This window comes from Oreochromis aureus, linkage group 15 (genome assembly GCF_013358895.1).
Source record: "Oreochromis aureus strain Israel breed Guangdong linkage group 15, ZZ_aureus, whole genome shotgun sequence".
Classification (NCBI taxonomy): Eukaryota; Metazoa; Chordata; class Actinopteri; order Cichliformes; family Cichlidae; genus Oreochromis; species Oreochromis aureus.
In genome coordinates, this window is record NC_052956.1 from 25804288 (window position 1) to 25830449 (window position 26162).

Here is a 26162-nt window from a genome sequence, read left to right on the forward strand (position 1 = left end):
CAGCAGCTATAATTCGTATCATACAAAATCAAAGTTCAAGGTTTTATTTTTCTGAGGTATCAAAATCACAAAAAGGTTCCTGATATCCCTATTGCTCAATGTGATTAAAACCCTACCGCCAAGATAAAACGACATGAAAGGAAATCAAACACTATCACACACACAGTATTTCTGTAATGTGTTTCTTATCTTTGTTTGTTTTATGTCAAGGTATTAACATATATTGGTATTATGTTAACAAAGACCAGTTTACGTTTTGAATATCAAAACGAATCCAAACTTTTTGTAATTGTTTGAATTGCTGACAGCAGTCAGAACCAATGTGTCCTGTGATGTTAAATCTGACTTGTGTGAAGGTTTGGGTTCTGCTATGGATCAGTGCGGGGAACATGAGAGTCGAACCAAACTGCAGAGGTGAGATGACCAACCACCCATGACGCATCATCTTATCTCTTCTAGTTAAGCACTCAAGTTGAATTATTATATATAATAGGAAGATCAAACACCGCAAACGGGACTCGCCTGTACCCAGCTGTGTCTCCATGGAGAGCGATTGGTCCAAGGGTCCACATGTTGACCTCAAAGATGGACATCACCCTGTTGATCCAAAGTAAGAAGTCAAAGGAACTAAAACAGATTTGTTAGACAAAATGATTTCTTAACAATGTTGAAAGAAATATTGATCTTTATTTATTTATCTTAATATTTAGAAAAAAGTTTAGAAGAGTGTTCAGAGTTTTTCTTTATGTGATCACTGTTTCAGGTTATTAATGAGTTCTTATTCAGGATAAATGAGTCCTTGTGTTTGCAGGAGGAGCCTGCAGCAGAGACCACACTCGCCTGTATCCAGCAGTGTGTCCATGCAGAGTGAGCGGTCCAAGGGTCCACATGTCGACTTTAAACGTGAACAGAGGTGTGACCTTGGGTAAGGACTGCAAACTGAAGGTGCAGCTTTTTTACAGTTTCAGAGGGGCAGAAAATGGATGGATAGATGTTTTAGCACTGCATTTAGAAATACCAGTTTTATCCACTTTATTTAACATGGTTTAAATTCTTTATAGCATGCTCTAACCATTCCATGGCTTTATGTTTTTTTAGCAGGAGGATTTACTTACTCATCCTAACAGACAGGTACTAAGACAGGTCGCATAGGATGGTGTCTAACATAAATGTGTTCCTATATTTAAAGGAAAATCCTGCAGCAGAGACCACACTCTTCTGTATCCAGCAGTGTGTCCATGAAGAGCGATCGGTCAAAGGGTCCACATGTCGACTTTAAACATGAACAGAGCCCTGATGATGCAAGGTAAGAGCTCAGCAGGGACGGTTCAGGACTTATCTGAAACAGACATTACACATATTTTAGAATCAGGTTTTTATCCACATATAGATCAGAAGCAGCAGAAAAAGGATGGATGGATTGATCAGTGAGAAGACTGAATAGGTTATGTTTTATTATTGCATTTGCAAATGCCAACTTGTTCCCACCACTTATAACATGACCAGTCCCATTCGATTCTTTATGCTTGCTGCAACTATTACAGCACTTTGTGTCTTTTACCACTGTGGTTCACCCTGTGTGCTTGCTAACTGAAATCTCTCCCCCTGTGATTGTAGGAAGGTCAGACAACAGCAGCAGCACTCTCCTGTATCTAGCAGTGTGTCCATGCAGAGCGAGCGGTCCAAGGGTCCACATGTTGACTTTAAACATGAACAGAAGTCTGACCCAGGGTAAGGACTCAAAGGTGCATGAGTTATCTGATACAGAGTACTGCACATATTTTAACCATCAATTTTATATCCGAATAAATGTATCAGACCATAAGGCGCACTTGATTATAAGACGCATTAAGCGAAACAAAACAGTCCAGTCAGAAATGAGTAAGTCAAACTTTACTCAACTCATTCTTCTTGCTTTCTCCACTTCTGTGCCCTTGATTCATTAATATTGAATTTTCTCGCAGCTGCTCTATTCCCATGTTGTTGCAGTATATTAATGACTAACCTCATATTGTGGATGGATTATCTTAGTTGTTCTCCTCACTGAAGTTTGGTTCATTTACACCGTCCTGCGATGCCATTGCATTTGCCCCTAACCATCGGGAACGCTAGCGTTAATTTTTATAGGGTGGAAAAAAGTTAGCATTCTTCCTCCAGCTTCACTGTGTTTATGTTATGCTAACATAGCTGTGTCGCTAGCAATCACGTAGCACATCTTTATACCAGCTAGTCCAACTTCATTAACCCTACAAAAGTCACTGCTGTTTAGTTTTCTGTCTTCATTTCTGTCTAAAGTGATAGCAGGGCTGCATGTTTTAATTTTTCAGAAATCTCTCAGTCAGAACATGCTATATCATGTTTAGGTGGAAACTAGCGAGCTAACTTGCTGTTAACTTCTAACGCAGTTAAATTTAATAAATTCTGTTTTCATGGATGTCTGAATGTTAAACTTAATTGTTACACCTTTTAAAGCAGCAACGCTCATCATTTTGTTAAGGATGAAAGAATTTAGACAGTTTTTAACTCTCAGTGATGGCGCAGTGTGCGTTTGACTTTGGGACCTGAAGCAGAGTTTGGACACAGATTACTGTGCAAAGCTCCTGACTACGGTAGCGAAATGCTCCGACAATCCATCAAGCGGTGCGACTTCGTAGCTTACCAAAGGTTTGAGGTCGGAAAGCACAATCAGAATTCATACATAAAGGGCACCAGATTATAAGGCACGCTATTGATTTTTGAGAAAATTAAAGGATTTTAAATGCGCCTTATAGTTCGAAAAATATGGAAAAATACGATATATTAAGTTTTAGCATTGCATTTAAACATGCTGGTCTAATCAAGGATTTTTAACATGGCTTATTACTTTTATTCATTTATGATTATCTCTAGCATGGTGCTTTGTATTATACGTATTTTATCACTGTGGTTCACACTGCTGGCTAACTGAAATATCCTCCTGTGATTGTAGGAAGGTCAGACAACAGCAGCAGCACTCTCCTGTATCCAGCAGTGTGTCCATGCAGAGCGAGCGGTCCAAGGGTCCACATGCTGACTTTAAACATGAACAGAAGCCTGATGATCCAGGGTAAGAGCTCAAAGTGTGCAGATGTATCTGAGAAAGCCCCTTAAAATTTTTGATAGATTGGTGCAGCCATTATAGCAGGAGGATTTATACTTGGACTAACTAATACTAATCTAGTCCATAAAGCGTGTTATCTAACTGAAATATGTTTCTGTTTGTATCAGCATTATCTTTCTATTAGTCTAAAATCGAACACATTTCTAATAAAGGGCTATGATGTAGATTTTTATGCTCACAGCTCTTTAGCAAAAGTAAAACTGCTCTCAACAAAATACAGCCGGACAAACAGTGAGGGGGTGGAAGGTTGGCGCTATGACCTCCAATTCACACTGGCGTGGTTTGTAGCCATGTGCAAATCAGTGGAGGTGAGTTAGAATTGAATTAGAATTATCAAGTCTGAACAGCTGGATGCAGCTGGAAAAGGGTGGAGTGCCCACTCCAGGTTGGGGATACGTTGCTGTCTTAGACAGAAAAAGACCAAGTGGAGCAGAAACACCTCAGACCAGTTCTCAGCACAGTGGTGGAGGGGTGATAATTTGGGGTTGTTTTGCAGTCAAAGGACTTGGGCACTTGGCAGTAATTGAGTTAAAAATGAACTATTACAATACAAGTACAAGTCTTTTAGTCATAGATAATGGCATCTGTCCAACTGTTAAATCTTGGCTAAAACGGTTTGATGCTATGGTACATTATTTCAGGCACACCAAACAGTCTACAGCAGAAAGTGTGAAGAAAGAAAAAAAAAATAGATGTTGCAATGATGCAGTTAAAGTCCAGACACTGTGACAGAACCTCAAGAAATCTGTGCATGAACAAATGCACACAAACCTCAATGAAGTGAAACAACATTACAAAGAAGACAGGCCAAAATTCCTCCACAATGATGTGAGAGACTCATAAAGTCATACAGAAAACCATTACTTCATGTTCCTGCTGTTGAAGATGGTACGTTTACATTTTTACTGGACTGCAGAGTCCTGTAAAAGCTTTATTTTGAACCTGTTATCCTTAAGCAACTTCACATGATAACTAAAATAAACATAAATATTTTATGTGTCTCTCTAGAGTTCAGCATGCCCAGCAGGATCAAAAAGACCTCGACTCCATCTTCACTGTGTGTAAATGTTCACCCACTGCACTTATCGTCATCAGTGATTGCTATTCTGGTTGGAACAACCTTCAGGCTACATGCATTAATATTTCTTTTCCAGAAACTGGAGGAGAGCATCATCAGTTTTGTGAAGGATGAGCTGAAAAAATTCCAGAGGATTCTGAGCCCAGATGACTCAGCGGGATTGGAGAGTGAGAGAGCAGATGGTGAAGATGTGGAGGAGAGGAGGAGCAGCAGAGAATCATTTTTGAAAATCACACTTTATTTCTTGAGAAGAATGAAAGAGAAGGAGCTGGCCGACCATCTCCGGAGCAGTACGAGTATTTCAGTAACGTTGATGTGATGTCACTTACTTACTGCCTCGTACAGGGCATAGGCTTTGAACCTGTGGTGGTGACAATTCTGACATTTCTCTCGCTTGCTCTCATTCTCCTTGAAATGTTTAACTTTCCAACATGGAGAGCAGCACGGCCCTTTTCTTCTGTGGATGTTAAGGTCCCCAAAGCCTTAGTTTCCCAGAATGGTAAATGATCTTTTCTGTTGTGGAAGAGCAAGGAAGGTGATTCTTGGTGACTCCATGGGTCCTGGGAGTCAACTGGGTGCCTTACAGGTCCAATATTCTACTACTTACCTCACCGTATACATATCTTTCAAGTTTCTGCCCCAAAGTGACAGAGTGACAGCGCAAAGCCGCCAGTACACGATCGACACTCTGGTTTTTTAGCTTTCTCTCTTTGTAATTCTTTCTCACTTTCAAATCCAGCCACATTCTCAGCACAGTATTGGTTTTTAAGATGGGTGATGGTATGTTTTGTCAGGCATTTTTGCAGTAATAAACACCTTCTCTAACACCTCCAGCTCGACCGTGTTAGTGATTTTTAGTTACCGGCCTTAAAGTCATTATGTCAGTATCACCTTGTTGTTCGGGAAAACAGCCAGAATAGTTCCCTGACTTAAATGATGCTCACCACTCACTCAGAAACACAGCCTCACAGTTTAACTGTGGTCGTCCCTTTGGCTAGTTATGTATCTACAAAGTGAAGGTGGAATGAACTCCCATTTTGAGTTTGTGTTTCAAAATGCAGGCTTGAATGGTGTTAAACACACTAGAAAAATAGGTGTGCTACAAGGACAGGCTGCCTTTCAACCTGGTGCATGTACTTGTTTAAACACATTGTGTTTACGGGATTTTCAGTAGCTGCATATTTGTTAAGCTACTTGTTGTTGAGCTTTTCATATTCGTGAGATTTAACAGGTTTTAATTTCTCTTTGTTTTTTTATTTAGGAACTCATAATACTGTGTGTCAATATAAGCTGAAGTCTAGCCTAAAGACGAAGTTCCAGTGTGTGTTCGAGGGGATTGCTAAAGCAGGAAACCCAACCCTTCTGAATCAGATCTACACAGAGCTCTACATCACAGAGGGAGGGACTGCAGAGGCCAGTGATGAACATGAGGTCAGACAGATTGAAACAGCATCCAGGAAACCAGACAGACCAGAAACAACAATCCGACAAGAAGACATCTTTACAGTCTCACCTGGAAGAGATGAACCAATCAGAACAGTGCTGACAAAAGGAGTGGCTGGCATTGGTAAAACAGTCCTAACACAGAAGTTCACTCTGGACTGGGCTGAAGACAAAGTCAACCAGGACATCCAGTTCATGTTTCCATTCACTTTCAGAGAGCTGAATGTGCTGAAAGAGAAAAAGTTCAGTTTGGTGGAACTTGTTCATCACTTCTTTACTGAAACCAAAGAAGCAGGAATCTGCAGCTTTGAAGACTTCCAGGTTGTGTTCATCTTTGATGGTCTGGATGAGTGTCGACTTCCTCTGGACTTCCACAAAACTAAAATCCTCACTGACCCTAGAAAGTCCACCTCAGTGGATGTGCTGCTGACAAACCTCATCAGGGGAAAGCTGCTTCCTTCTGCTCGCCTCTGGATAACCACACGACCTGCAGCAGCCAATCAGATTCTTTCCCAGTCTGTTCACAGGGTGACAGAGGTAAGAGGGTTCACTGACCCACAGAAGGAGGAGTACTTCAGAAAGAGATTCAAAGAAAAGGAGCAGGCCAACAGGATCATCTCCCACATCAACAAATCACGAAGCCTCCACATCATGTGCCACATCCCAGTCTTCTGCTGGATCACTGCTACAGTTCTGGAGGATGTGCTGAAAACCAGAGAGGGGGGAGCGCTGCCCAAGACCCTGACTGAGATGTACATTCACTTCCTGGTGGTTCAAGCCAAAATGAAGAAGGTCAAGTATGACGAAGGAACTGAGATAGATCAGCACTGGAGTCCAGAGAGCAAGAAGATGATTGAGTCTCTGGGAAAATTGGCTTTTGATCAGCTGCAGAAAGGAAACCTGATCTTCTATGAATCAGACCTGACAGAGTGTGGCATTGACATCAGGGCAGCCTCAGTGTACTCAGGAGTGTTCACACAGATCTTTAAAGAGGAGAGAGGGCTGTACCAGAACAAGGTGTTCTGCTTCATCCATCTGAGTGTTCAGGAGTTTCTGGCTGCTCTTCATGTCCATCTTACATTCATCAACTCTGGGGTCAACATGCTGGAAGATCAAATGGCTTCTAAGAAGCCTAAGGTCTTTAAAAACAAATCTAGTCTAAAACTCCTTCATCAGATTGCTGTGGACAAGGCCTTACAGAGTCCAAATGGACACCTGGACTTGTTCCTCCGCTTCTTCCTTGGGCTTTCACTGCCGAGCAGTCAGAGTCTCTTAAGAGGACTCCAGAAAACAGTAGGTTCAGAGTCCAATCAGAAAACGGCCAAGTATATAAAGAAAAAGATCAATGATAATGAGGCTACTGAGCAAAACATCAATCTGTTCCACTGTCTGAATGAACTGAATGATTGTTCTCTAGTGGAGGAGATTCAACAGTTCCTGAGTTCAGGAAGTCTCTCTACAGATAAATTGTCTTCTGCTCAGTGGTCAGCTCTGGTCTTCATCTTACTGTCATCAGATGAAGATCTGGACATATTTGACTTGAAGAAATACTCTGCTTCAGAAGAAGCTTTTCTAAGGCTACTGCCAGTGGTCAAAGCCTCCAACAGAGCTCTGTAAGTGGATGACATGATATATATAATATAATAACTAGAGATGGACCGATCCAATATTACGTATCGGTATCGGTCCGATACTGACCTAAATTACTGGATCGGATATCGGAGAGAAATTAAAAAATGTAATCCGATCCATTAAATATCACAAAAGCACTTCACAAAACTTGCGACATGGCGTAACTCAGCTCATAACCTTAGCACGTCGGAGCAGTATGCGTCACGTGATAGAGTGGCTGTGGCGTGCGAGACCTCTCGGCGGTCTGGTTGAGCATTTGGAGACTCGCTACCAAACCGGTATTTCATCTCCGTGAAAAGTTATCCCAGAGAGAAGTAAAGCAAGTGTGTAAGTTCATCTCTGAATGTTTGTAAAGCATTCCCACGTTAAGCTTATGACTGCCTCTCATTCTCTCCCCCTCCCTCTCCTGTTGCTACTTCAATCATGAAACTGATCAATGATCGGCTTTTCTGTCGCGACTCCTGTCTCTCTTGTTTGTTTATCGCCCATTTTGCACCAGAAAGAGGAAACCAGCGGCTGAACAACAGCAGCACGTTTAAGCTTGATAAGCTGTTGTTAGAATTTATTTAATATTACTTTCTACACCAGGATCCTTTTCTACGTAGCTGACAGCTGGTAACTGTGCAGGGGCGGGTCTAGCAAAGTTTTGCCAGGGGGGCAGGTAGGGCATTAACAGGGAACGGGGGGCACAAAGAAATACTTTTCTTTCTTATTCTGGTTTAAAATGTCTAGCTTTTAATAAATAATTATCTGAATCTTACACCCAAAGTATTAATCTGATGTAAAATGTATAGAAGTCCATTTCCGAATATAGTAACTATTAAGTCTAATATACCCTAGTAAGCTATAGTACGTTTTCCTTTGGGAAGGTACCATCTGTGCAGTCTGCAATTATGTTGAAGAAAGATGTTGAATCTATTTCATTATTGTAGAAAATTAATTGATTTCTGTGCATTTTTTTTTTTTTTTTTTTTTTTACAAGTGCATTAAATTAAAGTTGATTACGTCGATTACGCATCACAAGGCCGAGGGTGGGGGGTGGTTCCCTATTTTTTTTTTGCTGGGAGATGGCAACCCTGTTAGTTAGGTTGTTTAATATTTCTGCTAAGTACTCTCTAAAATACCAGAATAGGGAGGATGGTGCAGGTTTAAGTTTATTAGATTGATCAGTAATGCTGAACTATGAAATATTTTGGGTGCAGTATATTTTTTGCATACAGGTATAACAGAATAGCTTTAGTGTTTTGTTTTTTAAAACTTGAGTATGAATTTATACAAAATGCAGCAAGATATTTAAAAACAGTATTGTTGATTAAAAAATACACTATATCGGATTCATATCGGTATCGGCAGATATCCAAACTTATGATATCAGTATCAGACACAAAAAAGTGGTATCGTGCCATCTCTAATAATACCATAACTGAACATATTAAACATTTGTAATTACTATTTCCTGCTTAGGCTAGGTGCTTGTAACCTGTCAGGGGGAAGCTGGAAAGATCTTTCCTCAATTCTCCAATTTTCTAGTCTGAAAGAGCTGGACCTTAGTAACAATGACCTGCAAGATTCAGGAATGCTGCAGCTATCTGTGGGACTGAAGAGTGCACACTGTAAACTGGAAATTCTCAGGTTAGGAATCCTTTGCAAAGTATCACACTTCAAATTTGGCAACAGTAATGCTTAAATTGTCAAATTAATTTCTATTAAATAAAATTGGGACATAATTTGTTAATTAATTTAGGGCGGTGGCATTTTTGTGTTTTTGTATTAACATTTGCAGTGATCTAGATGTGTCCAACCACAAAGCTAATTCAGTAACACCGAATATGAAGTGTGTTTAAAATATTATCTCTAACCCTAACTCTAAAGGATGGCTGTGTGCAAACTGTCGTGGAGAAGCAGTGAAGCCCTGTCCACAGTTCTCCGCTCTGAGTCCTGTAGCCTGAGAGAGCTGGATCTGAGTAACAATGACTTGCAGGATTCTGGCGTAAGAGGGTTGTTAGCTGGACTGGAAAGCCCACACTGTAAACTTGAAACTCTTAGGTAAGAAATCAGATGTTTATTTCTCTTTTTCTAAAGACTGTGTTCTGCAGATGCTTCTGTATATCCCGACCAATGTTTTAAGCTTACCTATAACACTGTTTAAATACAATTTCTTTTAATAATTTCAGCCTCTCAGGTTGTCTGATCAGACATGATGGCTGTGCTTCTCTGGCTGCAGCTCTGAGATCTAACCCCTCCCATCTTAGAAAGCTGGACCTAAGCTACAATCATCCAGGAGACTCAGGAGTAGGACTGCTGTCCACTGGACTGAAAAGCCCACTCTGGAGACTCGACATTCTGAAGTATGATTCATGAAGACACCAATCATTTTTTTAAAAACAATAATATTTTTTGAAAAATACATGCCATGGAGGCTCTTAGCCTTTTTATGTATTTTAACAGGCATGCATTTAAACCCTTCTGAAACTTGACAACATGTATTAAGCCTAATTTACACTATTTAGCCCTTCTCTACAATACTGTTATAGATTTAACACTGTCAGTGAAGCTGGGAAAAAAAATAGCATTTTAAGTTTCAGTTTTCAGAGCATGTGTGGTTAATTGGTGGCTGCTAATAGTCCTACATTAGCTTATATTTTAGAGCATCTCTTCCACTTTTCATAATGAAAGACAACATATCAGCTAACTGGGTCGTTTTTTCACCAGGGTGGAAAACTGTGGAGAACAAAGGTTAAAACCTGGTCTGAGAAAATGTAAGCATGGACTTGGTTAATAGGAATTTATGATATGAAACCTTGTATTTGAATATTCTTTATGTCATTTATTTTACAGCTTTGTCTTCTTTCTTCTGGCAGATGCCTGTGAACTTACACTGGACAGAAACACAGCACACAGAAAGCTGAAACTTTCTGAAAACGACAGAAAAGTTACGCTGGTAGGAGAGAAGGAGCAAACTTATCCCAATCACTCAGACAGATTTGACCGTAGGGAGCAGCTGTTGTGCAGTAATCGCCTGACTGGTCGCTGTTACTGGGAGGTGGAGTGGAGAGGAGAAGTTGACATAGCCGTAACTTACAGAGGAATAAAACGGAAAGGAAACAGTGAAGACTGCAGGTTTGGAATGAATGATCAATCGTGGTGTCTGCGATGCTCTGATGGTGGCTTCTCTGTCTGCCATAATAACAAAATCAGATCAGTCCCTCCCTCTTCGGTCTCTAACAGAGTAGCAGTGTATGTGGATTGTCCTGCTGGCACTCTGTCCTTCTACAGAGTCTCTTCTGACAAACTGATCCACCTCCACACCTTCGACACCTCATTCACTGAACCTCTGTATGCTGGGTTTGGATTTGTGTTTGGGTTGGGCGTCGAGTCTTTGATGCTGTCAATTGACTCCTCTGTGTCTCTGTGTTCAGTATAGGACAAATAATTGCACACATCAGTCTGTAACATCCACAATGAAAATATGATATGGGATTTCAGAAAAAGTTCTAGCAAAATTGCTGGATAAGCAAACAACACATTACATTTCCTTTCTGCTTTAATATAGGGTGACCATATTTTGTTTTTCAAAAAAGAGAACACTTGGCTCAGTCATGAAGAGCCATTGGCGGGGGGTGTTAAATTAATAAAAAAAGAAAAAGACAAAGAATGCTTAGACACTGCTAGCATAATGGACAGGGCTTCGACGGGGCTCCCACACAAATGCAAAGCAGAGGATGAAGCATCGCCAAATACTAAAAAATATGGTGAAGCATATCTTCCCTTTGGCAACACCTGCACAAGTGCCAAGATAGGTCTCCCCGACAGAATTAGTTTCCCCTGCGTCGGGAGCACGCGCTGGGCTGTCCAAATCACGAACAAACAGTATCCCACATTCTTGATTTTTAGTTAACAAACACTTATTATAATGACTAACTACTAACATTTTGGAGATGTTGGCTGTTTATACAGTAAAGTTACAGTGGGATACAAATAATATCAGGCTGATCCTGCCACGATTGGTTCCCCCTGTGCAAATCAGGGACAAACAGTATCCCACAGTTGTTTATGTTTTTGAACCCATTTTGCAAAGAGAAGCATTTTTGAAAGCAATGTTAAATATTATTACACAGGAAAAAAACAACTACATGTAAAATAATTACACCATGACGCCTCTGCCTTTCTAAATGGAGGGACAGTAACTGCGTGTATATATGTAAGCGTGTAAAACCTGAAGATAGTCAGATTAACAGTAACGGTATTTTGTCTCCATCCGCGATTGTAGAAATTCATCTCATGTAAACAGTAACGTGGCGCACAGCGTGAAAAAAGGCACATACCTTTGACGTTGCGTGATGAACTCCGTATTCCTCGTCCACACGTAAACGCAAAAACTGAGTTTTCGAAAATTTAAAAAATCTCCGTTTTCGGTGATTTGAAACGCCGTTTACGTGTGGACGAAAAATGTCATATAGGCTTTTACAAGTCAACGGGCGCAAAAAAACAAACAAAAAAAACAAACAAACTTAAAAGCCTCTGGAATTAAATAATGGCACAGAAATAATGCCTCATCTGCATAAGAAAAATTACCAGTACTGGGCCGGTAAGAGGGAAATTTCTTTTGCAGTTCATCTTAAATGATGCATTTGCGCTTTGGGATCTTTTAAACATCATTAGGCGCGTTGCTGCACACTGTCTGTCCCGTCTGTGAGCGCAGAACAAGCGCTCACTAAGCAGCAGTTTGGAGATGACTTCAAACACATGGGTCCTCTTTCGGACTATAGGAAAACACGGACATTTTTATCAATCTCGAAAATCTCCCCGGACGCCCCGGACAGAACGTGAAAAGTGGACATGTCCGGGGAAAAGAGGACGGTTGCCCTATTTAATATAAGAGATGTGATCTGAAAGTTTTTGTATTGCTAGTTTGGCTCTGAGGATTACTGCTCTTTTTGGCCATCTGCCTTCTAGAATGCAGTAAAACATACTACATGGATTATCATACTTTAATGGCAGTTTTTCAACTCCTAACTTAAAGTATAGAATATGGCAAATGATTCTAAAGAACATAATAATCTGCTTCCATACATCCATTGTTTGTCGTACTAGGATTAGAGTAAGATTGTATTTTTGCCATAAGCAAGGATAGTTTCAGTACTCTACAATATTACCTTTCAAAGTCTCTTAAATGCATTTATCGTTCTTCCTTTATCAGAACTTGTTAGGGTGTAGGTCAAAATTACATAAAAAAGGGTAGATGTGAACCGAACCCTTCTCCTACCCTTAAATCCTAAAACCAGTCAATGGCAACTGCATACATGTAAAGACAATGCATTTCTCTAAGTTCATGAAGTTAATTTTCTTAGTAGTCCTTACCCTTGAAAATATTTCTTCTTCTTCTGTCAAAGGTTATTATCCATTTAAACTTGGCTACAAGTTTTAAACTGAACACAGGTTGCAAAGTTGCATTTGAAAGTGCGTACCACTTCAGGACAAAAAAAAGAAAAAAGAAAGCTTCCCCATATTTTCATTGTTTTGTTCTTCAGTCACCAACATCACTTTAATTTTCTGCAATTTTTTACTCAGAATCTTTTTTTTTAAGTTTTCATTATTTCTGCTTTAATTTGTCGAGATGTGAAACACGACAACATGTACAATAAATAACTGTATAACCTGACTTGTGAGATGTGAGATGTCATGTATTTATGTTTTTCACTGATCACCGATCAGCAGTGATCAGTGAGATGCTTGGCTACAAGATGAACAGCCACAAGGAGCAGTACCCAGTACCCTAGGAGACTAGAGGCCAAGGTCAAAGTAGCATGGAAGGAAGTTAGCCAACTATCGGAGCTGCAGAAAGGGGCAATCAAGAGGGTGCCTAAGAAGTAGAGCAAACTGTTATATATATTATATTCCTTCAGCTTGAAGGACAGACCACCTGCAGGGATGAGAGGGTTTGTTTTTAATTACATACACTATCAGTCAAAAGTTTTAGAACACCCCAATTTTTCCAGTTATTTATTGCAAGTAAAGTTGTTCACGTCCAGTGAATAGTTTAAATGGTACAAAGGTAAGTGGTGAACTGCCAGAGGTTAAAAAAAGGTTACCCAAAAGTGAAAAATTATTTACATTTCAGAACTAAACAAAAAGGCCTTTTTCAGAGAACACGACATGGGTTAACAATTTAAAGCTGTTCTGCAGCAATGGAGGTTGATCAAGACTTAAAAGTTGGAGCTACTAATTCGTACAGGTGTTCCAACTTTTTTGGATTACTTACAACCCCCTCTGTCTACATAAAAGCAGTGCTGGAACACACTGTGGTACCATACCCTTGTGAGCATCAGTTGAACTGCAGAAAGTAGGGTGTTGCTACAAAAATGGGGAGAAAAAAGCAATTAACAGTGGAAGAGAGACAGGCCATCATAGCACTTAAACTGGGGCAAATTCTGACAGGAAGAGGTCTGGCATACCCAAAGCCACAACTGAATCAGAGGACAAGTTACTGAAAGTTAACAGCTTGCGTGATAGGCGGCTCGCAGAACAACAGCTTCAAGCACAGTTTAATAGTGGTCATAGTAAGCAGCTCTCAGTTTCAACTGTTAAGAGAAGACTTCGAGCTGCAGGTTTGACAGGACGAGTTGCAGCAAGAAAGCCATTGCTAAAACATCAGAATAAGACAAAGAGGCTTGCCTGGGCTGTGAAACACCGCCACTGGACTACTGGAGACTGGAAGAAGGTATCATGGACTGATGAATCCAAATTTGAAATCTTTGGTTCAAGCAGGATCTTTGCACGCCATCGAGTAGCTTTGTTGCATCAACTGTCAAACATAGAGGAGGACGTGTGATGGTCTGGGGCTGTTTTGCTGTACCCAGGGCCTGAACCAAAATGGCTACTAGAGCATTCTGCAGCGCCATGCAATACCCTCTTGTATGCACCTAGTCGGTCAGGGATTCAGGATTATGACCCAAAACATAAGTCCAAGCTATGCCAGAACTACCTCAGGAAAAAAGAGCAAGATGGTAACCTTGAAAACATGGAGTGGCCAGCACAGTCTCCAGACTTAAACCCCATCAAGCTGGTTTGGGATGAACTGGACAGAAGAGTAAAGGCAAAGCAACCCACACATGCCACTTTCACAGTACTGGGTCTGGGGACCCAGGGTTTGTGTTTTCTGGGTCCAAAACAAAATGTTCACAGAAAGCACTGGAGCTCATGAAATAGTCCTAAACAGAATATCCCAACAGGCGCTGGAGATCATGAAACTATCCAAAACAGAATGTCCACAAAAGGCACTGAAACTCCAGAAACAGTTCCCACACAGTTCAAGGGGATAACCCGGAGGTCGACATTACAGGAGTCCAGGTCTATACAATAAAGGGGGCCAACTGCGCGGAAAGTGTCAGCACAGTTCAGGAGGTTGACCGCGGAGCCAGTGGTGGCAACGGAGCAGTTCTGGAGGCCGACCGTGGAGCCAGCGGGGTGATGAGACAGTCCAGGGTGCCAGCCGTGAGGAAAGCAGCGGCAGGTGAAGCAAGTCCAGATGCCCACCACGTGGGAAACGGGGGTGGCAACATAGTTCAGGAGGCTGCCAATGACAGCAAAGATCCTCAGCCAATGGCCTGGAAAGTGGCCGTCGACAGTATGGTGCTGGACGTGGACGAGCAGGCCTTGCAGAATGTGGATGAGCAGGACCAGAAGGCACAGGACCAGACACGCAGGACCAGATGGGGGCGTAGCAGCCACAGGCGGTTGGATGGCCAGCATCATGGCTGTTGCAGATGGTGGATCTGATGGCAGCGTGGCTGCCGCAGATGGTTTATCTGATGGTTGAGTAGTTGGTGGAGCTGATGGCTGGACAGACTCTCCAGAGCCCCTCAGCAGAGGCAGACAACAGGTGGGCAGACTCCCCAGAGTCAGCTGAGTAGACACTGCAGAGAGTCCCCAGCAGATGGCGTCGAAACCGTGGACAGCTGGACGGACTCTCCAGAGCCGCCAGTGGGCACAGACAGCGGCATGGAAGCTGCGGAGTGCTGGAGCGGCTCACCAGAGCCCCAAGCAGAGACGAGGAAATGCTGGCGTTGCTCACCAGATGCCCCAGCAGGAACAGACGGCTGGCGAGGCTCTCCAGAACCCCCCAGTGGGAACAGATGCAGGACCAGCAGGTGCAGACATCTGGCTGACCAGACAGCTGAGCAGGTGTCTGAGCAGATGACTGGGCTAATAACTGAGCTGGTGACTTAGCTAGCGACTGAGCTGGTGACAGAAGTAGAGGTTGTTGTAATGGTGGATGAAGTGGTGGATTAGCAGGTGGCTGTACTTGTTCTCCTAAGAAAACAAGGGAAATGGCCGGATGGGCTCACCTGAGCCTCCACCGGAGACAGGAATGGGTGCAGGCACCTGCTGTTCCCACCCCAGGAGCAGGTATGGGTGCAGAGGTGGGCTGTTTCCTGGTTGGCCTCACCCTGGGGACCTGCATGGGTGCCGGGGCAGACTGGACACCAGTCACTCCCCCCCGAGGGGTAGTTATGGGTGCAGGAGGGAACTGGTTAATGGCCACCCTCACCCTGGGAGCCGGAACAGGCACTGGCAATGCTGGGCAGCTGCTGTCCCCACCCGAAGAGGTGGTAAAGGTGCAGAGACTAGCAGAGGCTCAGCTGGCCTGGAAACCGGAGCAGGGACCAACCGGGCCCCACTCGAGAAACTGATACAGGTGCAGGGGATGGCTGGACCGCAGTCACCCTGAGAACAGGGGGCACAGAGAGGCAGAGGAGCAGTCTCGGAAAAAACAGTGTCAGCAAAAATAGATTTAAACCCTTTGCCACCTTGACGGACAGTTTTTGCAGTCTTTGTGGTTGGATGGACAAAATATGACTTGACAGAACCTGAAGTTCTGAAGAGGAAAAGTGCTGAAGAGGAACAACCCTAGATTTCTGTTCAGCCCTGTTATGTCTGTTATTTGTAGCACTATGGTCTTGGAGGAATGTTGTCTTCACTGTGTACTGTATCACTGCACATGATTGGAATGTCAATAAAGCCACTTGACTTGACTAGTAAGATGCCCAAGCTTCGTGGAGGGCTTTTTTCAATAGATTACAGATATAGGTTATCAAGTACTTCTGATTTGAGGCTCTCTTTTTCAGAGGAGCTACAGTATCCAGAGTCGTGCGCAGTGAGGATGTAAAATTAGTAATGAGATAATTGAGATTGATCACCGTTGTGGAAGTTCACCACCAGTCCTTTGGTTTTCCCAGCACTGATCTGGAGGCACTTCCATAAATTCCTGGGTCAGCTCTCTTTACTTTATCAGCTCCAGTGTGATTGGAGAACTGCTGCAGTGTGCTTTGCCTATGATTTTGTGGGTATGAATTTGTCTTTATAGGTTTCTGTTCACCTGTATTTGTGTGTTTGTGTTGGACAAACTGACTGCACTGGTCAAACTGTGTCTGTTTCAGGTGAGTTAACAAAGCTGTAGATATGCAGGTAAATGAGTGACAGTGTGAGCAAACAACTGCTGTCTGGCTGAGCAAATGCTGAACTTTGTGCTGCAGGGCAGCGGCTGCGCAAGCAGATCGGCAGACAGTGGCTGCTTCAAGTTTTGTGTTCTTGTCTTAGTGGAAAATCAAGGAAAGGTCAGTATGGCGGAGAAGAGGATGGCAAGAAAGGCACGTGCAGAGCCCGACTTCCTGCAGTTCAACGATCTGGGCTGTGAGACGATCGGAGGGAAGGTGAGTCACCGCGAGCATGTTCACGCTGCTGCTGCAGGCAGGTTCACTCACTCCACTCATTACAACTGTCTGAAACCACAGCCTGATATGAAAACAATGTAAAGTCAGCACTATAACATACGAAAGACACAAACATGTACACATGAATTATATTGCAGTTTGTAATCTTTCATTATAATATGTAATTTATAGTAAATTAATAAATTGTGACTTAAATCAGGGCTGCTAACATTCAGTTCAGTATAATATGACAACAGACATAGAAGAAAACACAAAAAGAGTTTTAATTGGCTTAAAACACGAAAATACATAAAATGATCACAAACAGGTCTAATGCTGATTTTTTGTACAGTTCTTACGTACATTGTCTTTAACTGCAGTTAACTGTCTAAATATTTTCTCCCCTGCTGCTCAGGAAAGAGGCCAGCTAGCTGTTCACTCAGTTTCTGTTAGTGTAATGTTTAATTCCCGCTTTAATTCTGTTCAGTTCTCTGTGTTATCACATTAAAGCTGTTTGTGTTAGCAAAGCAATTTTTTTTCTTTCAGGTCATTTTTGCCACAGACGAATGGTTTGCCCCAGCGAGAAACCTGCTGAAGGTAAAATAAGTCCACTCATCAGCATCAGTGACGTTCACGTTAAGGGAGCAGTCCACTGTTTCCTCCCCTGCCTGCAGCTCTGAGCCCAGTGGTTCATATTTCACATCATTAAAAACACGCCTCGAATATTTGTTTAACATCTTATGCCTGTTCTTTCCATCAAACAAAGTCTAAAATGTTTAGAAAACTGTTTCTAAGGCACTATTTTCAGCAGTGGAAGAATCCACATTAGGATGGAGGACAGCATATTCAGACAGTGATGAACTGGACGTAGCAGCAGGTGTACGGCAGGATTCTTTCTAATGATAAAGTTCTTTATGCAGGTGACTCAAAATCAGCTGGATAATTATAAAACATTGAGAGATTTATCTTTAAATTGTTTTTAAAGCTTTTAAAGGCATTCAGAGGTGGCAAAAGTACACATTCTGTACTAAAGTAGAAGTACAGATACTATTGTTAAAAATACTGCAGTAAAAGTTTGATGTACTTATTCGACTTCTTTACCCAATTAAAAGTAAAAAAGTACCGGCTCTGAAATGCACTCAAAGTAAGAAAGTAAAAGCAGCTCTTTGGAGGACGTTTCTATTCTTGTGCAAAGCAAACTGAACCCTGTGCTATATTAATATATTAATAAAATAATATCAGTAGATGGGAAAACAGACTTTACTCTTTAATCCTAATTGTACTAATCTTGAATCAGAAGGAAAAGAAGGAAAATAAAAATATATTTCTATTTTTGGTTCCCTTTATTGTAGAGGGAAAATCATCATATGTCTCAATAATTTCTATTGAGAGCTTCAGTAGATTTTCTTAGTGTACAGGCTGTGATCAGCTGCTGCTCTTTGTGGATGTACACATGTGGATTCAACCAGATGTGAGCAAATGTTTCCTGAGTTGTCCCGACTGATTTTATCTTCTACACTGACTGTACACTGTTTATGCTGACTTCATATTATACACTATACAACCATCATCAGCTAAAATTCATATGAGTCTCTGCTGCACTTGATGTAAGCTAACTGTGACCATGAAACCACAGCCACTGTGCACCAGTCACACACTGTTCTTCACTTTAAATCCATCACAGTGCAGCAAACTAACCTGTTTATCCTAACCTGCAGAAGATTTTCCTGCAGCCTTTAAATAACACAGTTAGTCTGCCTCAGGTTGTTTAGCAGCAAGTTTCACAATATGAAAAAACATAATGTCCTTTCAATCTAAGCTCTCTTCTTCCTCTCCTATCCTGTTTTTCTTATCTTTCTCCACCTCTGACTGAAGTTAGCGCTCTTTCTTTTCTCCTCCTGTGAAATGCAACAGCATGACCTATAGCTGCAACACACTGTGAGACAAACTGCACACAAATTTGTGTGTTTGCTGATGTTTGTTGAGCTGATGGAAATGCTGCATTTCAAATTGCCTGACACTTAAAAAAACATTACTCCCTTTATCCTCGTTCTTCTTCTTCTGTAGGGCTAGATAGATGCTGAAGACCTGCAAACACATCTTAATGACACCTGAAGTCAACCCTAAAACCACCACTTTAACCCCTGACTGTGGCACACAGTTTTATCTCTTTTTATGCGACATCCTCTAGTGACTAATAAACAAACAGGACTGCCTTTCATGTCTTCTGTTTAGTTTCAAATTTATGTTTGATGTTTGGAGGCTTTGCCGTGACGTGAAATAATAACTCCCCCCAAAGACGTCAAACCTGAAGTAACGAGTCTGTTTTGAAAATGTAGGTAGTGAAAGTAAAAAGTAGTCAGAAAAAAAACTACTCAAGTAAACTACAGATACCAGAAATTCTACTAAAGTACAGTAAAGAAGTATTTGTAGTTTGTTACTTCCCACCTCCTAAGGCGTCTCTGAGGGGTGTGGTGACCTGCACTGCTGCTGTTGGTAGGTGTGCTCCCTGAAGACCAGTATTTTAACAGGCTGCTCATAACATTGGTTTGTACAGAGAGAGCCGCCACAGTTCATCGCATCTGCCTTCACCGAGTTTGGAAAGTGGATGGACGGATGGGAGACGAGGAGGAAGAGAACACCTGGTTAGTACCCTGAATTTTCACAAGAGTAGCTGTTTTCTGACACGGTGCTTTCTTTTACTCTATTCTGGGTTTTCTGAGCTTCAGCTCCAACATTTCTTACACTTGGGTTTTGTTTTTTTTTAATTCTGTTTATTTTAGTGTTCTTAGTTTGGTTATTATCTGGGTTTGTTTTAGAGTTTAACTGTTCCCTCTGTATTTCCTGTCTCATCTTCTTGAATCATTTCCCCCTCTGTTATTTGTGTCTGTGTTTCATCCATCCATTCTCTTTTCCTTTTTTGCTTTTTTACTGAGAAGTGAACCAATCATCATCGTGTTGGTTTGTTTGCTTGTTGGTTGGTTGAAGGTCACGACTGGTGCATTATCCAGCTGGGAGTCCCAGGTTTGATCCATGGCTTTGATGTCGACACGTCCTTCTTCACAGGAAACCACTCACCCTACATCTCCATCCAGGCCGGCTGTCTCGGTATGTCATCATCGTCATCATCATTATATTGCCCAATAACGTACTTTAAACTTTTCCATATCTAAATAGCTTCAATTAAACACTTCCTGTTGTTCTCCCAGACCAGGAGCCTCCTTTCACCCTGGAAGGAGACCGAACTGGTATGGCTGCCTCCGATAGTCAGATGGCAGCTGTTGCCAAGGTAACACTGACCTTCATGTGATCACTGACACTGTAGTCTGCCCCAGCTAAACAAATATTTAAAACAAGAGTGATGTGCTGAATTGACAGCTATGGTGGGTTTATCTGCAGCCATGTGTAAAGCGGAGAGGTTCTAATCATCAATCAGTCATTAATTCATCGTCAGGACACCATAAAGACCTGAGTAGAATGTCTTTTTCACATGACTATATGCATGTGTGAATGAATGGGTGGATGACTGGATATGTAAAGCGCTTTGGGGTCCTTAGGGACTAGTAAAGCGCTATATAAATACAGGCCATTTACCATTTACCATGGCTGCTGATTGGGTGAACACCTGTGCCATGTGGGCATGTCTCTGACCTGGACGTTCACTGAATGATGTAATTTACTGTGTTTGATTGACAGCTGGGGTCGGAGGTGTGGCCAGAGCTGGTGAGTGTGTCACAGCTGCAGCCTGGATACTCGGACTGCTGCCATAACTACTTCAAAGTCAGCTTCAGCGGGAGAGTGACACACCTGCGCCTCAACATGTACCCAGGTACACACACACACACACACACACACACACACACACACGGTCTGTGCAACTATATATGCATCTACAATATACTGTGTGTGTGTTTCAGATGGAGGCATAGCCAGACTGCGGGTGTACGGTGTCGGGCAGAGGGACTGGTCATCTGTCTCCACCAATCAGGATGTTGACCTAGTGGCTCTGACCAATGGAGGAGTCTGCCTTGGCTACAGTGACGCCCACTTTGGGCATCCACGCAATATGATTGGTTAACATCAGATAGTACAATAATCTGTATTTCAATATAAATTGATAATATTGTGTTGAATGTCTCTGCTGTGAGTGAGCTGGGAGCTCTGGTCAAACTGGTGTGTTGTGTTTGCAGGACTCGGTCGAGCTGCCAACATGGCCGATGGATGGGAAACGGCCCGCAGACTGGACCGACCCAAAAAACTGCAGGTGTGCACACTGACAACACTAATGTCACATCTCCGGCTCTATATGTTAAAGCAGCTGTACATGATTCACAGCCAGGTTTATTCTGATTGGCCGGCCCAAAGGATTTTTGACAGCATGTTTCTCTGACATCATAAAGATCCAAGAGCAGAAAAAACTGTGTGAAACCACTGAACTGGAGGAACATGAGAGGAAATGAGGAAAAGTCTTTAAAGTTTCTAACCTTTACAGGTTTAAAAAGTTTAAATCCAACAGAAGTAAAAGTGGTGCGCTGTCCTGACATGGACCTTTATAAAAACTCTTCACATAACAAAATGTCCTCCAGCAGTGTCCACACAATGAAAAACATCAATTTCTCCTTGACTTCATTTACTACCAACAGTTTCCTTGCTTGTCAGAGAGTCCTCCCTCTCTCTCTCTCTTAAATTTTTCCTTTTCGTTAGAAAGGTTTCCACTTTCTTTTCAAGCTGTCCTCAGTGTCATAATTCATTACATTATAACGATATAATATTATTAACTTGTTGTTTTTCCAATCGTGAACATAAATATTATTACCTTTTATATAGGTGTGGGTTAAATGCTTCCCTGGTGCTCGTCTTGTAGGCAGACCAGCGTGGGATTCTGCAGGTTCCCGGCTGGGAGTGGGCGGTGTTTCGTCTCGGTCATCCCGGACTGATCAGCAGCGTTGAGGTCGACACCAACCACTTCAAAGGTGGAGACACGTCAGTGCTGCTTTTCTTTCCTTTATAAACAAACTTAGCTCTTCAGCCTGACACTTTCCCCTCCAGGAAACTTCCCAGACTCGTGTAAGATCGAGGCGTGCACTTTGACCCCTGAGGAGGAGGCTCAGTGTATCAGCAGTAGGTGGGATTCTGGGAAATGGAGGGTCCTTGTCCCTCCTCAGAAGGTAACCTTTGTCACCTGTTAAATCATTTTCACCCTCTCATCCTCTTCCTCACTGCCTTCTACCTCTCTGCAGCTCCGCCCTCATCACATTCATCACTACGGCAAGGCGGAGCTGAAGCTGAGCCATCCCATCACCCACGTTCGACTTATCATCACCCCGGACGGAGGAATCAGCCGCCTCCGTCTGTGGGGTCGACCCACACCATTCGCTGCAACTCTGGCCAATAAGAAGTGGACAATGTCCAAACTGTGACACCCAGATGTCCTCCGACCCTCAGCACCACCTGCTGGTTGGTGGACCAACATCAGTGTTTGAGTCACGTTTCTGACAACGACACGACCAGTGCTGGTGCTCTGATGTGAGCGGACTGAGTGCAGAGTGCTTTTAAAAAATGAAGTCGCTATTGATCTGCTGGTTATTGATTTCCTTTTGTGTGCTCCTCTGTCATTAGTTCTCATCCATCCATCTTAGTTTTCTCTCCCTCAGGCTCAAGGTCAACTTGAATCATCTTCCACCTTCCAGCCGACACCCTGACCCCCACCTCCAATGATTCTCCAGGACATTTGTCCTCTGAATCTGTCTGAAACAATTATGATTGCGCCTCCTCCTTTCCCCATCTGTTTGAGGTTTAAAGACATGAACTGGAAACATCTGGGCCTGACACACAGCTCCAGCTGTGGTCTGCACCTACACACAGTGCACAAGAGCGGCAGCAGAACTGCACCGTCAGGAGGGGTCAGGGGTTAGCTGCCTCATCACTTCATTAAAAAGCTGTGCTCAGTTGTTCTTACTCCCACAGTCAATGATAGTAGCCCCTACTCCACCTTCGCTTTGGCTCACAAAGCTGCTGTGAATGGTGGAGGTGGTGTAGCTCAGACACATGTGACATGTGCTCACACTGGATTCACGTCACATGTAGGACCCTCACTCTGATATTTCTGAATTTTCAGTCTCTGATTTCGGTTCCTTTTCCATGTTTTAGTTAGATCATCTCCGCTGACTCCAGTGATCGTTTAAAGCACATACATTTAAAAACACTTGACACTTTTCGGATGTGAAAGAATGAATGAGTTTGTTTACTTCTGTAAAATAAAGCTGTGACAGTTTGATTTCACTATAAACATGAAAGCAACAGAAAGTCACTAATAAATAAAACAGTTTAAATTTATTTACAACCTGCCCTCCAATCACAAACACCGCCTCTCTGTTAAACCTGTGACTCAGAAAAAATCATTGGCAGAGAGAGACGATGCTTCCTTAACTCACCTGTTTTCATTATTAGGGACGTGGCCTCTGTGACTGACAGGTGGATGGTGACACAGGCAGCTGTAGCTGTTAGCTGTCTGCTATCTTCAGCTGAACTGGACCTCTGCACCGTGTTTGTGCTTTTGGAGCCTTTTGGAGCATTTTAATGACATCATGTGACCAATAACACGGCTGCAATGAGGTTAGTGTAGTAACAGAAGGCTGATCTCCAGTTTTCACTTCTCTACTGAGTACTTCCATGTTATACCCAGGGACCATGAACCTGACTAATAAATAATACAGTACTATGTAAAAGTGCAGTGGTTTATTGAAGCATGCTAACATTATGTAAATACAGCACATGAGGCAAAAACAGAGTTTGTACCAATCTTCATTCTTCAACTCAGTCTGGTGTTCAGATGTTCAGTGAGCAGGATGCTCTGAGCACTTGCAGAAGAGCGAGGGTGGAGGATAAAGATGGTGCTGCAGGCAAGAGGAGAAGAGGAAGAGCTCAGAGGAGGTTCATGGTTGAAGGAGGAGACGTAGAGGACTGGAGTGAACGGCTGGGAGAAGAAGAATTAAATTTAATTGATATAATGCCTAGACGCTTTATATTGTAAAGTGAAGACCCACAACAATAAAAAGAAGAAGTCTCGAGGAGTTGTTTGTTTTTATTTTTATGAGCACAGATAATTTTTACAAAAACAAGGAACATGATTCAACAGAGGCAGTGACCCATAACCCTAACAGACTACTGCAGTAAAAATCACATCCATCCCAAAATGTGCATTTTCCTATTTTGTTTCATTCTCCGTGCACACACACAGAGACACTGTTGGTCCCTGATCGCACCTTCTTCATGTAAAACCCACCAATGAAGTGATAAAATAATGAATGCCTTTAAAAGGTTTAAAAACAATTTAAAGATAAATCTGTTAATGTTTTATAATTATCCAGCTGATTTTGAGTCACCTGCATAAAGAACTTTATCATTAGAAAGAATCCTGCCATACACCTGCTGCTACGTCCAGTTCATCACTGTCTGAATATGCTGTCCTCCATCCTAATGTGGATTCTTCCACTGCTGAAAATAGTGCCTTAGAAACAGTTTTCTAAACATTTTAGACTTTGTTTGATGGAAAGAACAGGCATAAGATGTTAAACAAATATTCAAGGCGTGTTTTTAATGATGTGAAATATGAACCACTGGGCTCAGAGCTGCAGGCAGGGGAGGAAACAGTGGACTGCTCCCTTAGCGTGAACGTCACTGATGCTGATGAGTGGACTTATTTTACCTTCAGCAGGTTTCTCGCTGGCAGGTTTTTTTTACGATCAGTCAGTCCACACACAGAGGAGACAAAATCAATCCTTGTCTTTTTTGTAGACTCAATCGACCAGTCAATGTTAAAGTCTCCAAAAAGAAGAAATGTCTTTGTCTTCATTTGACACCATTTCTATTTTTCTGCAGATTTTAATTAAATAATCTATTTTGCTGCCCTATGGTCTGTAACAACATCCCACTAACACTGGTCTGGTATCTGGCAGGTAAATCTCAACCCAGATCATCTCGAGATCTTTGTGATCCAAGTCATACCGCTGAATAACTGTCATGTGACTGTGAATATAGAAACAGACACCACCTCCATTACTGTTTCTATCCTTCTGGTAAAACCTGCAATTCTCTATATGTAGTTCAGAGTTTTTAACACTGTTGTTTAAATGAGTTTCCATTAAAGCCAGCACATGAATTTTAGAATCTGTTAATATTTTCTCAACTTCAGGATGCTTATTCCTACAACTGCGTATGAAGCGTATAAAGCACTGTACGAAGCACTCAGAGTGCTTCGTACAGTGTGCATCATTCACACATTTATATTCGGGTCATTTGGCACGCAGATCAGAGCAGCCAAGGATCGAACCAACAACCTTACACAGTTTTTACAGCAGGTTTTTATTCTGAGGTGTTTCTCATAAACTCAGAGTTATTCTTTTAATGTATGACTTTCACCTTGGAAATCCAAAGTTTTCCCAGCTTTGTTTCTTCCTTTAAATCCCAGCCTGGGCTGAGGTCACCTGTGACTTTGGTATTTCACGTCATGTTTAGGGGAAAATCACTGATATAGAAAAAGGTTTAAAATAATATTAGGTGAACGTGGAAACTTTTCCTGCATGTAAAACTGCTCTGGGATTTCCTCGGTTACACCGTTGAGTATCCTGTGACGGGTTTTGGTCCACACTCTGCTCACATGTTTCAGCTGTTACAAACTCTGCAGGCTGAAAAACACCTGAAGAGGTGCTTAGTGATGCAGATGCACCATGTACAGACTCAGTGAGCATGTGCAGATTCGGTCTTTGTGTTTCCTGTGAATAACAACGCGTGTTCAGACTGTGGACAGCAGAGAACCAATCAAAACCTCACCTCCTTCAATCGACTTCTTCCTTGTGAGTGTTTTCTTTGATCGCTCTGCGGCGTGACGGACGACGGCCCGTGTGCTGCTGATTCGCCGTTTGTCAGGTTCAGCTGCTCAGAGGGAAGCTGACGACTCCATGGCGAGGAGGACGATCGATGGCGGCATGCAGAGCGCTGATGATAACTCGTTCACTGACCTTTAGCTCATAATGAGATGCCCCTGCAGGAGGAAACGGATTACCGCCCACCCAGAAGGCCCATGGGTCTGGAGACCCGCCCTCCTCCTCTCCAGCTGAACTCAGTGACCCTTCAGCGACTGTTGGACTGATGCTGG

At 42.4% G+C, this 26162-nt stretch overlaps 2 protein-coding genes across 3 annotated transcripts; both read left to right on the top strand.

The window, feature by feature from the left end:
* The first annotated feature begins 332 nt into the window (after positions 1–332).
* LOC116312326 (NLR family CARD domain-containing protein 3-like) lies at positions 333–11642 on the top strand. The gene is made up of 14 exons (XM_039599352.1): positions 333–414; positions 494–610; positions 812–925; positions 1190–1306; positions 1618–1731; positions 2969–3085; positions 4148–4196; positions 4294–4507; positions 5479–7273; positions 8757–8924; positions 9165–9338; positions 9467–9640; positions 10005–10051; positions 10154–11642. The coding sequence occupies exons 1-14, from the start codon at positions 371–373 to the stop codon at positions 10714–10716; spliced, it is 3807 nt and encodes a 1268-aa protein (XP_039455286.1). The 5' UTR covers positions 333–370; the 3' UTR covers positions 10717–11642.
* A 5168-nt stretch (positions 11643–16810) lies between these two features.
* On the top strand, positions 16811–23341 carry allc (allantoicase). Of its 2 annotated transcripts, XR_004198880.2 has the most exons (12): positions 16811–17005; positions 17552–17602; positions 19563–19650; positions 19994–20113; positions 20215–20294; positions 20702–20834; positions 20923–21078; positions 21196–21269; positions 21870–21978; positions 22055–22173; positions 22246–22531; positions 22660–23341. XR_004198880.2 is itself a non-coding variant. In XM_031729862.2 (11 exons), the coding sequence occupies exons 1-11, from the start codon at positions 16916–16918 to the stop codon at positions 22423–22425; spliced, it is 1200 nt and encodes a 399-aa protein (XP_031585722.1). In that variant the 5' UTR covers positions 16811–16915; the 3' UTR covers positions 22426–23341. The 2 variants fall into 2 exon arrangements, 1 of the variants encoding a protein (XP_031585722.1); XM_031729862.2 differs by having other exon boundaries at positions 22246–23341.
* The last annotated feature ends 2821 nt before the right edge of the window (positions 23342–26162 follow it).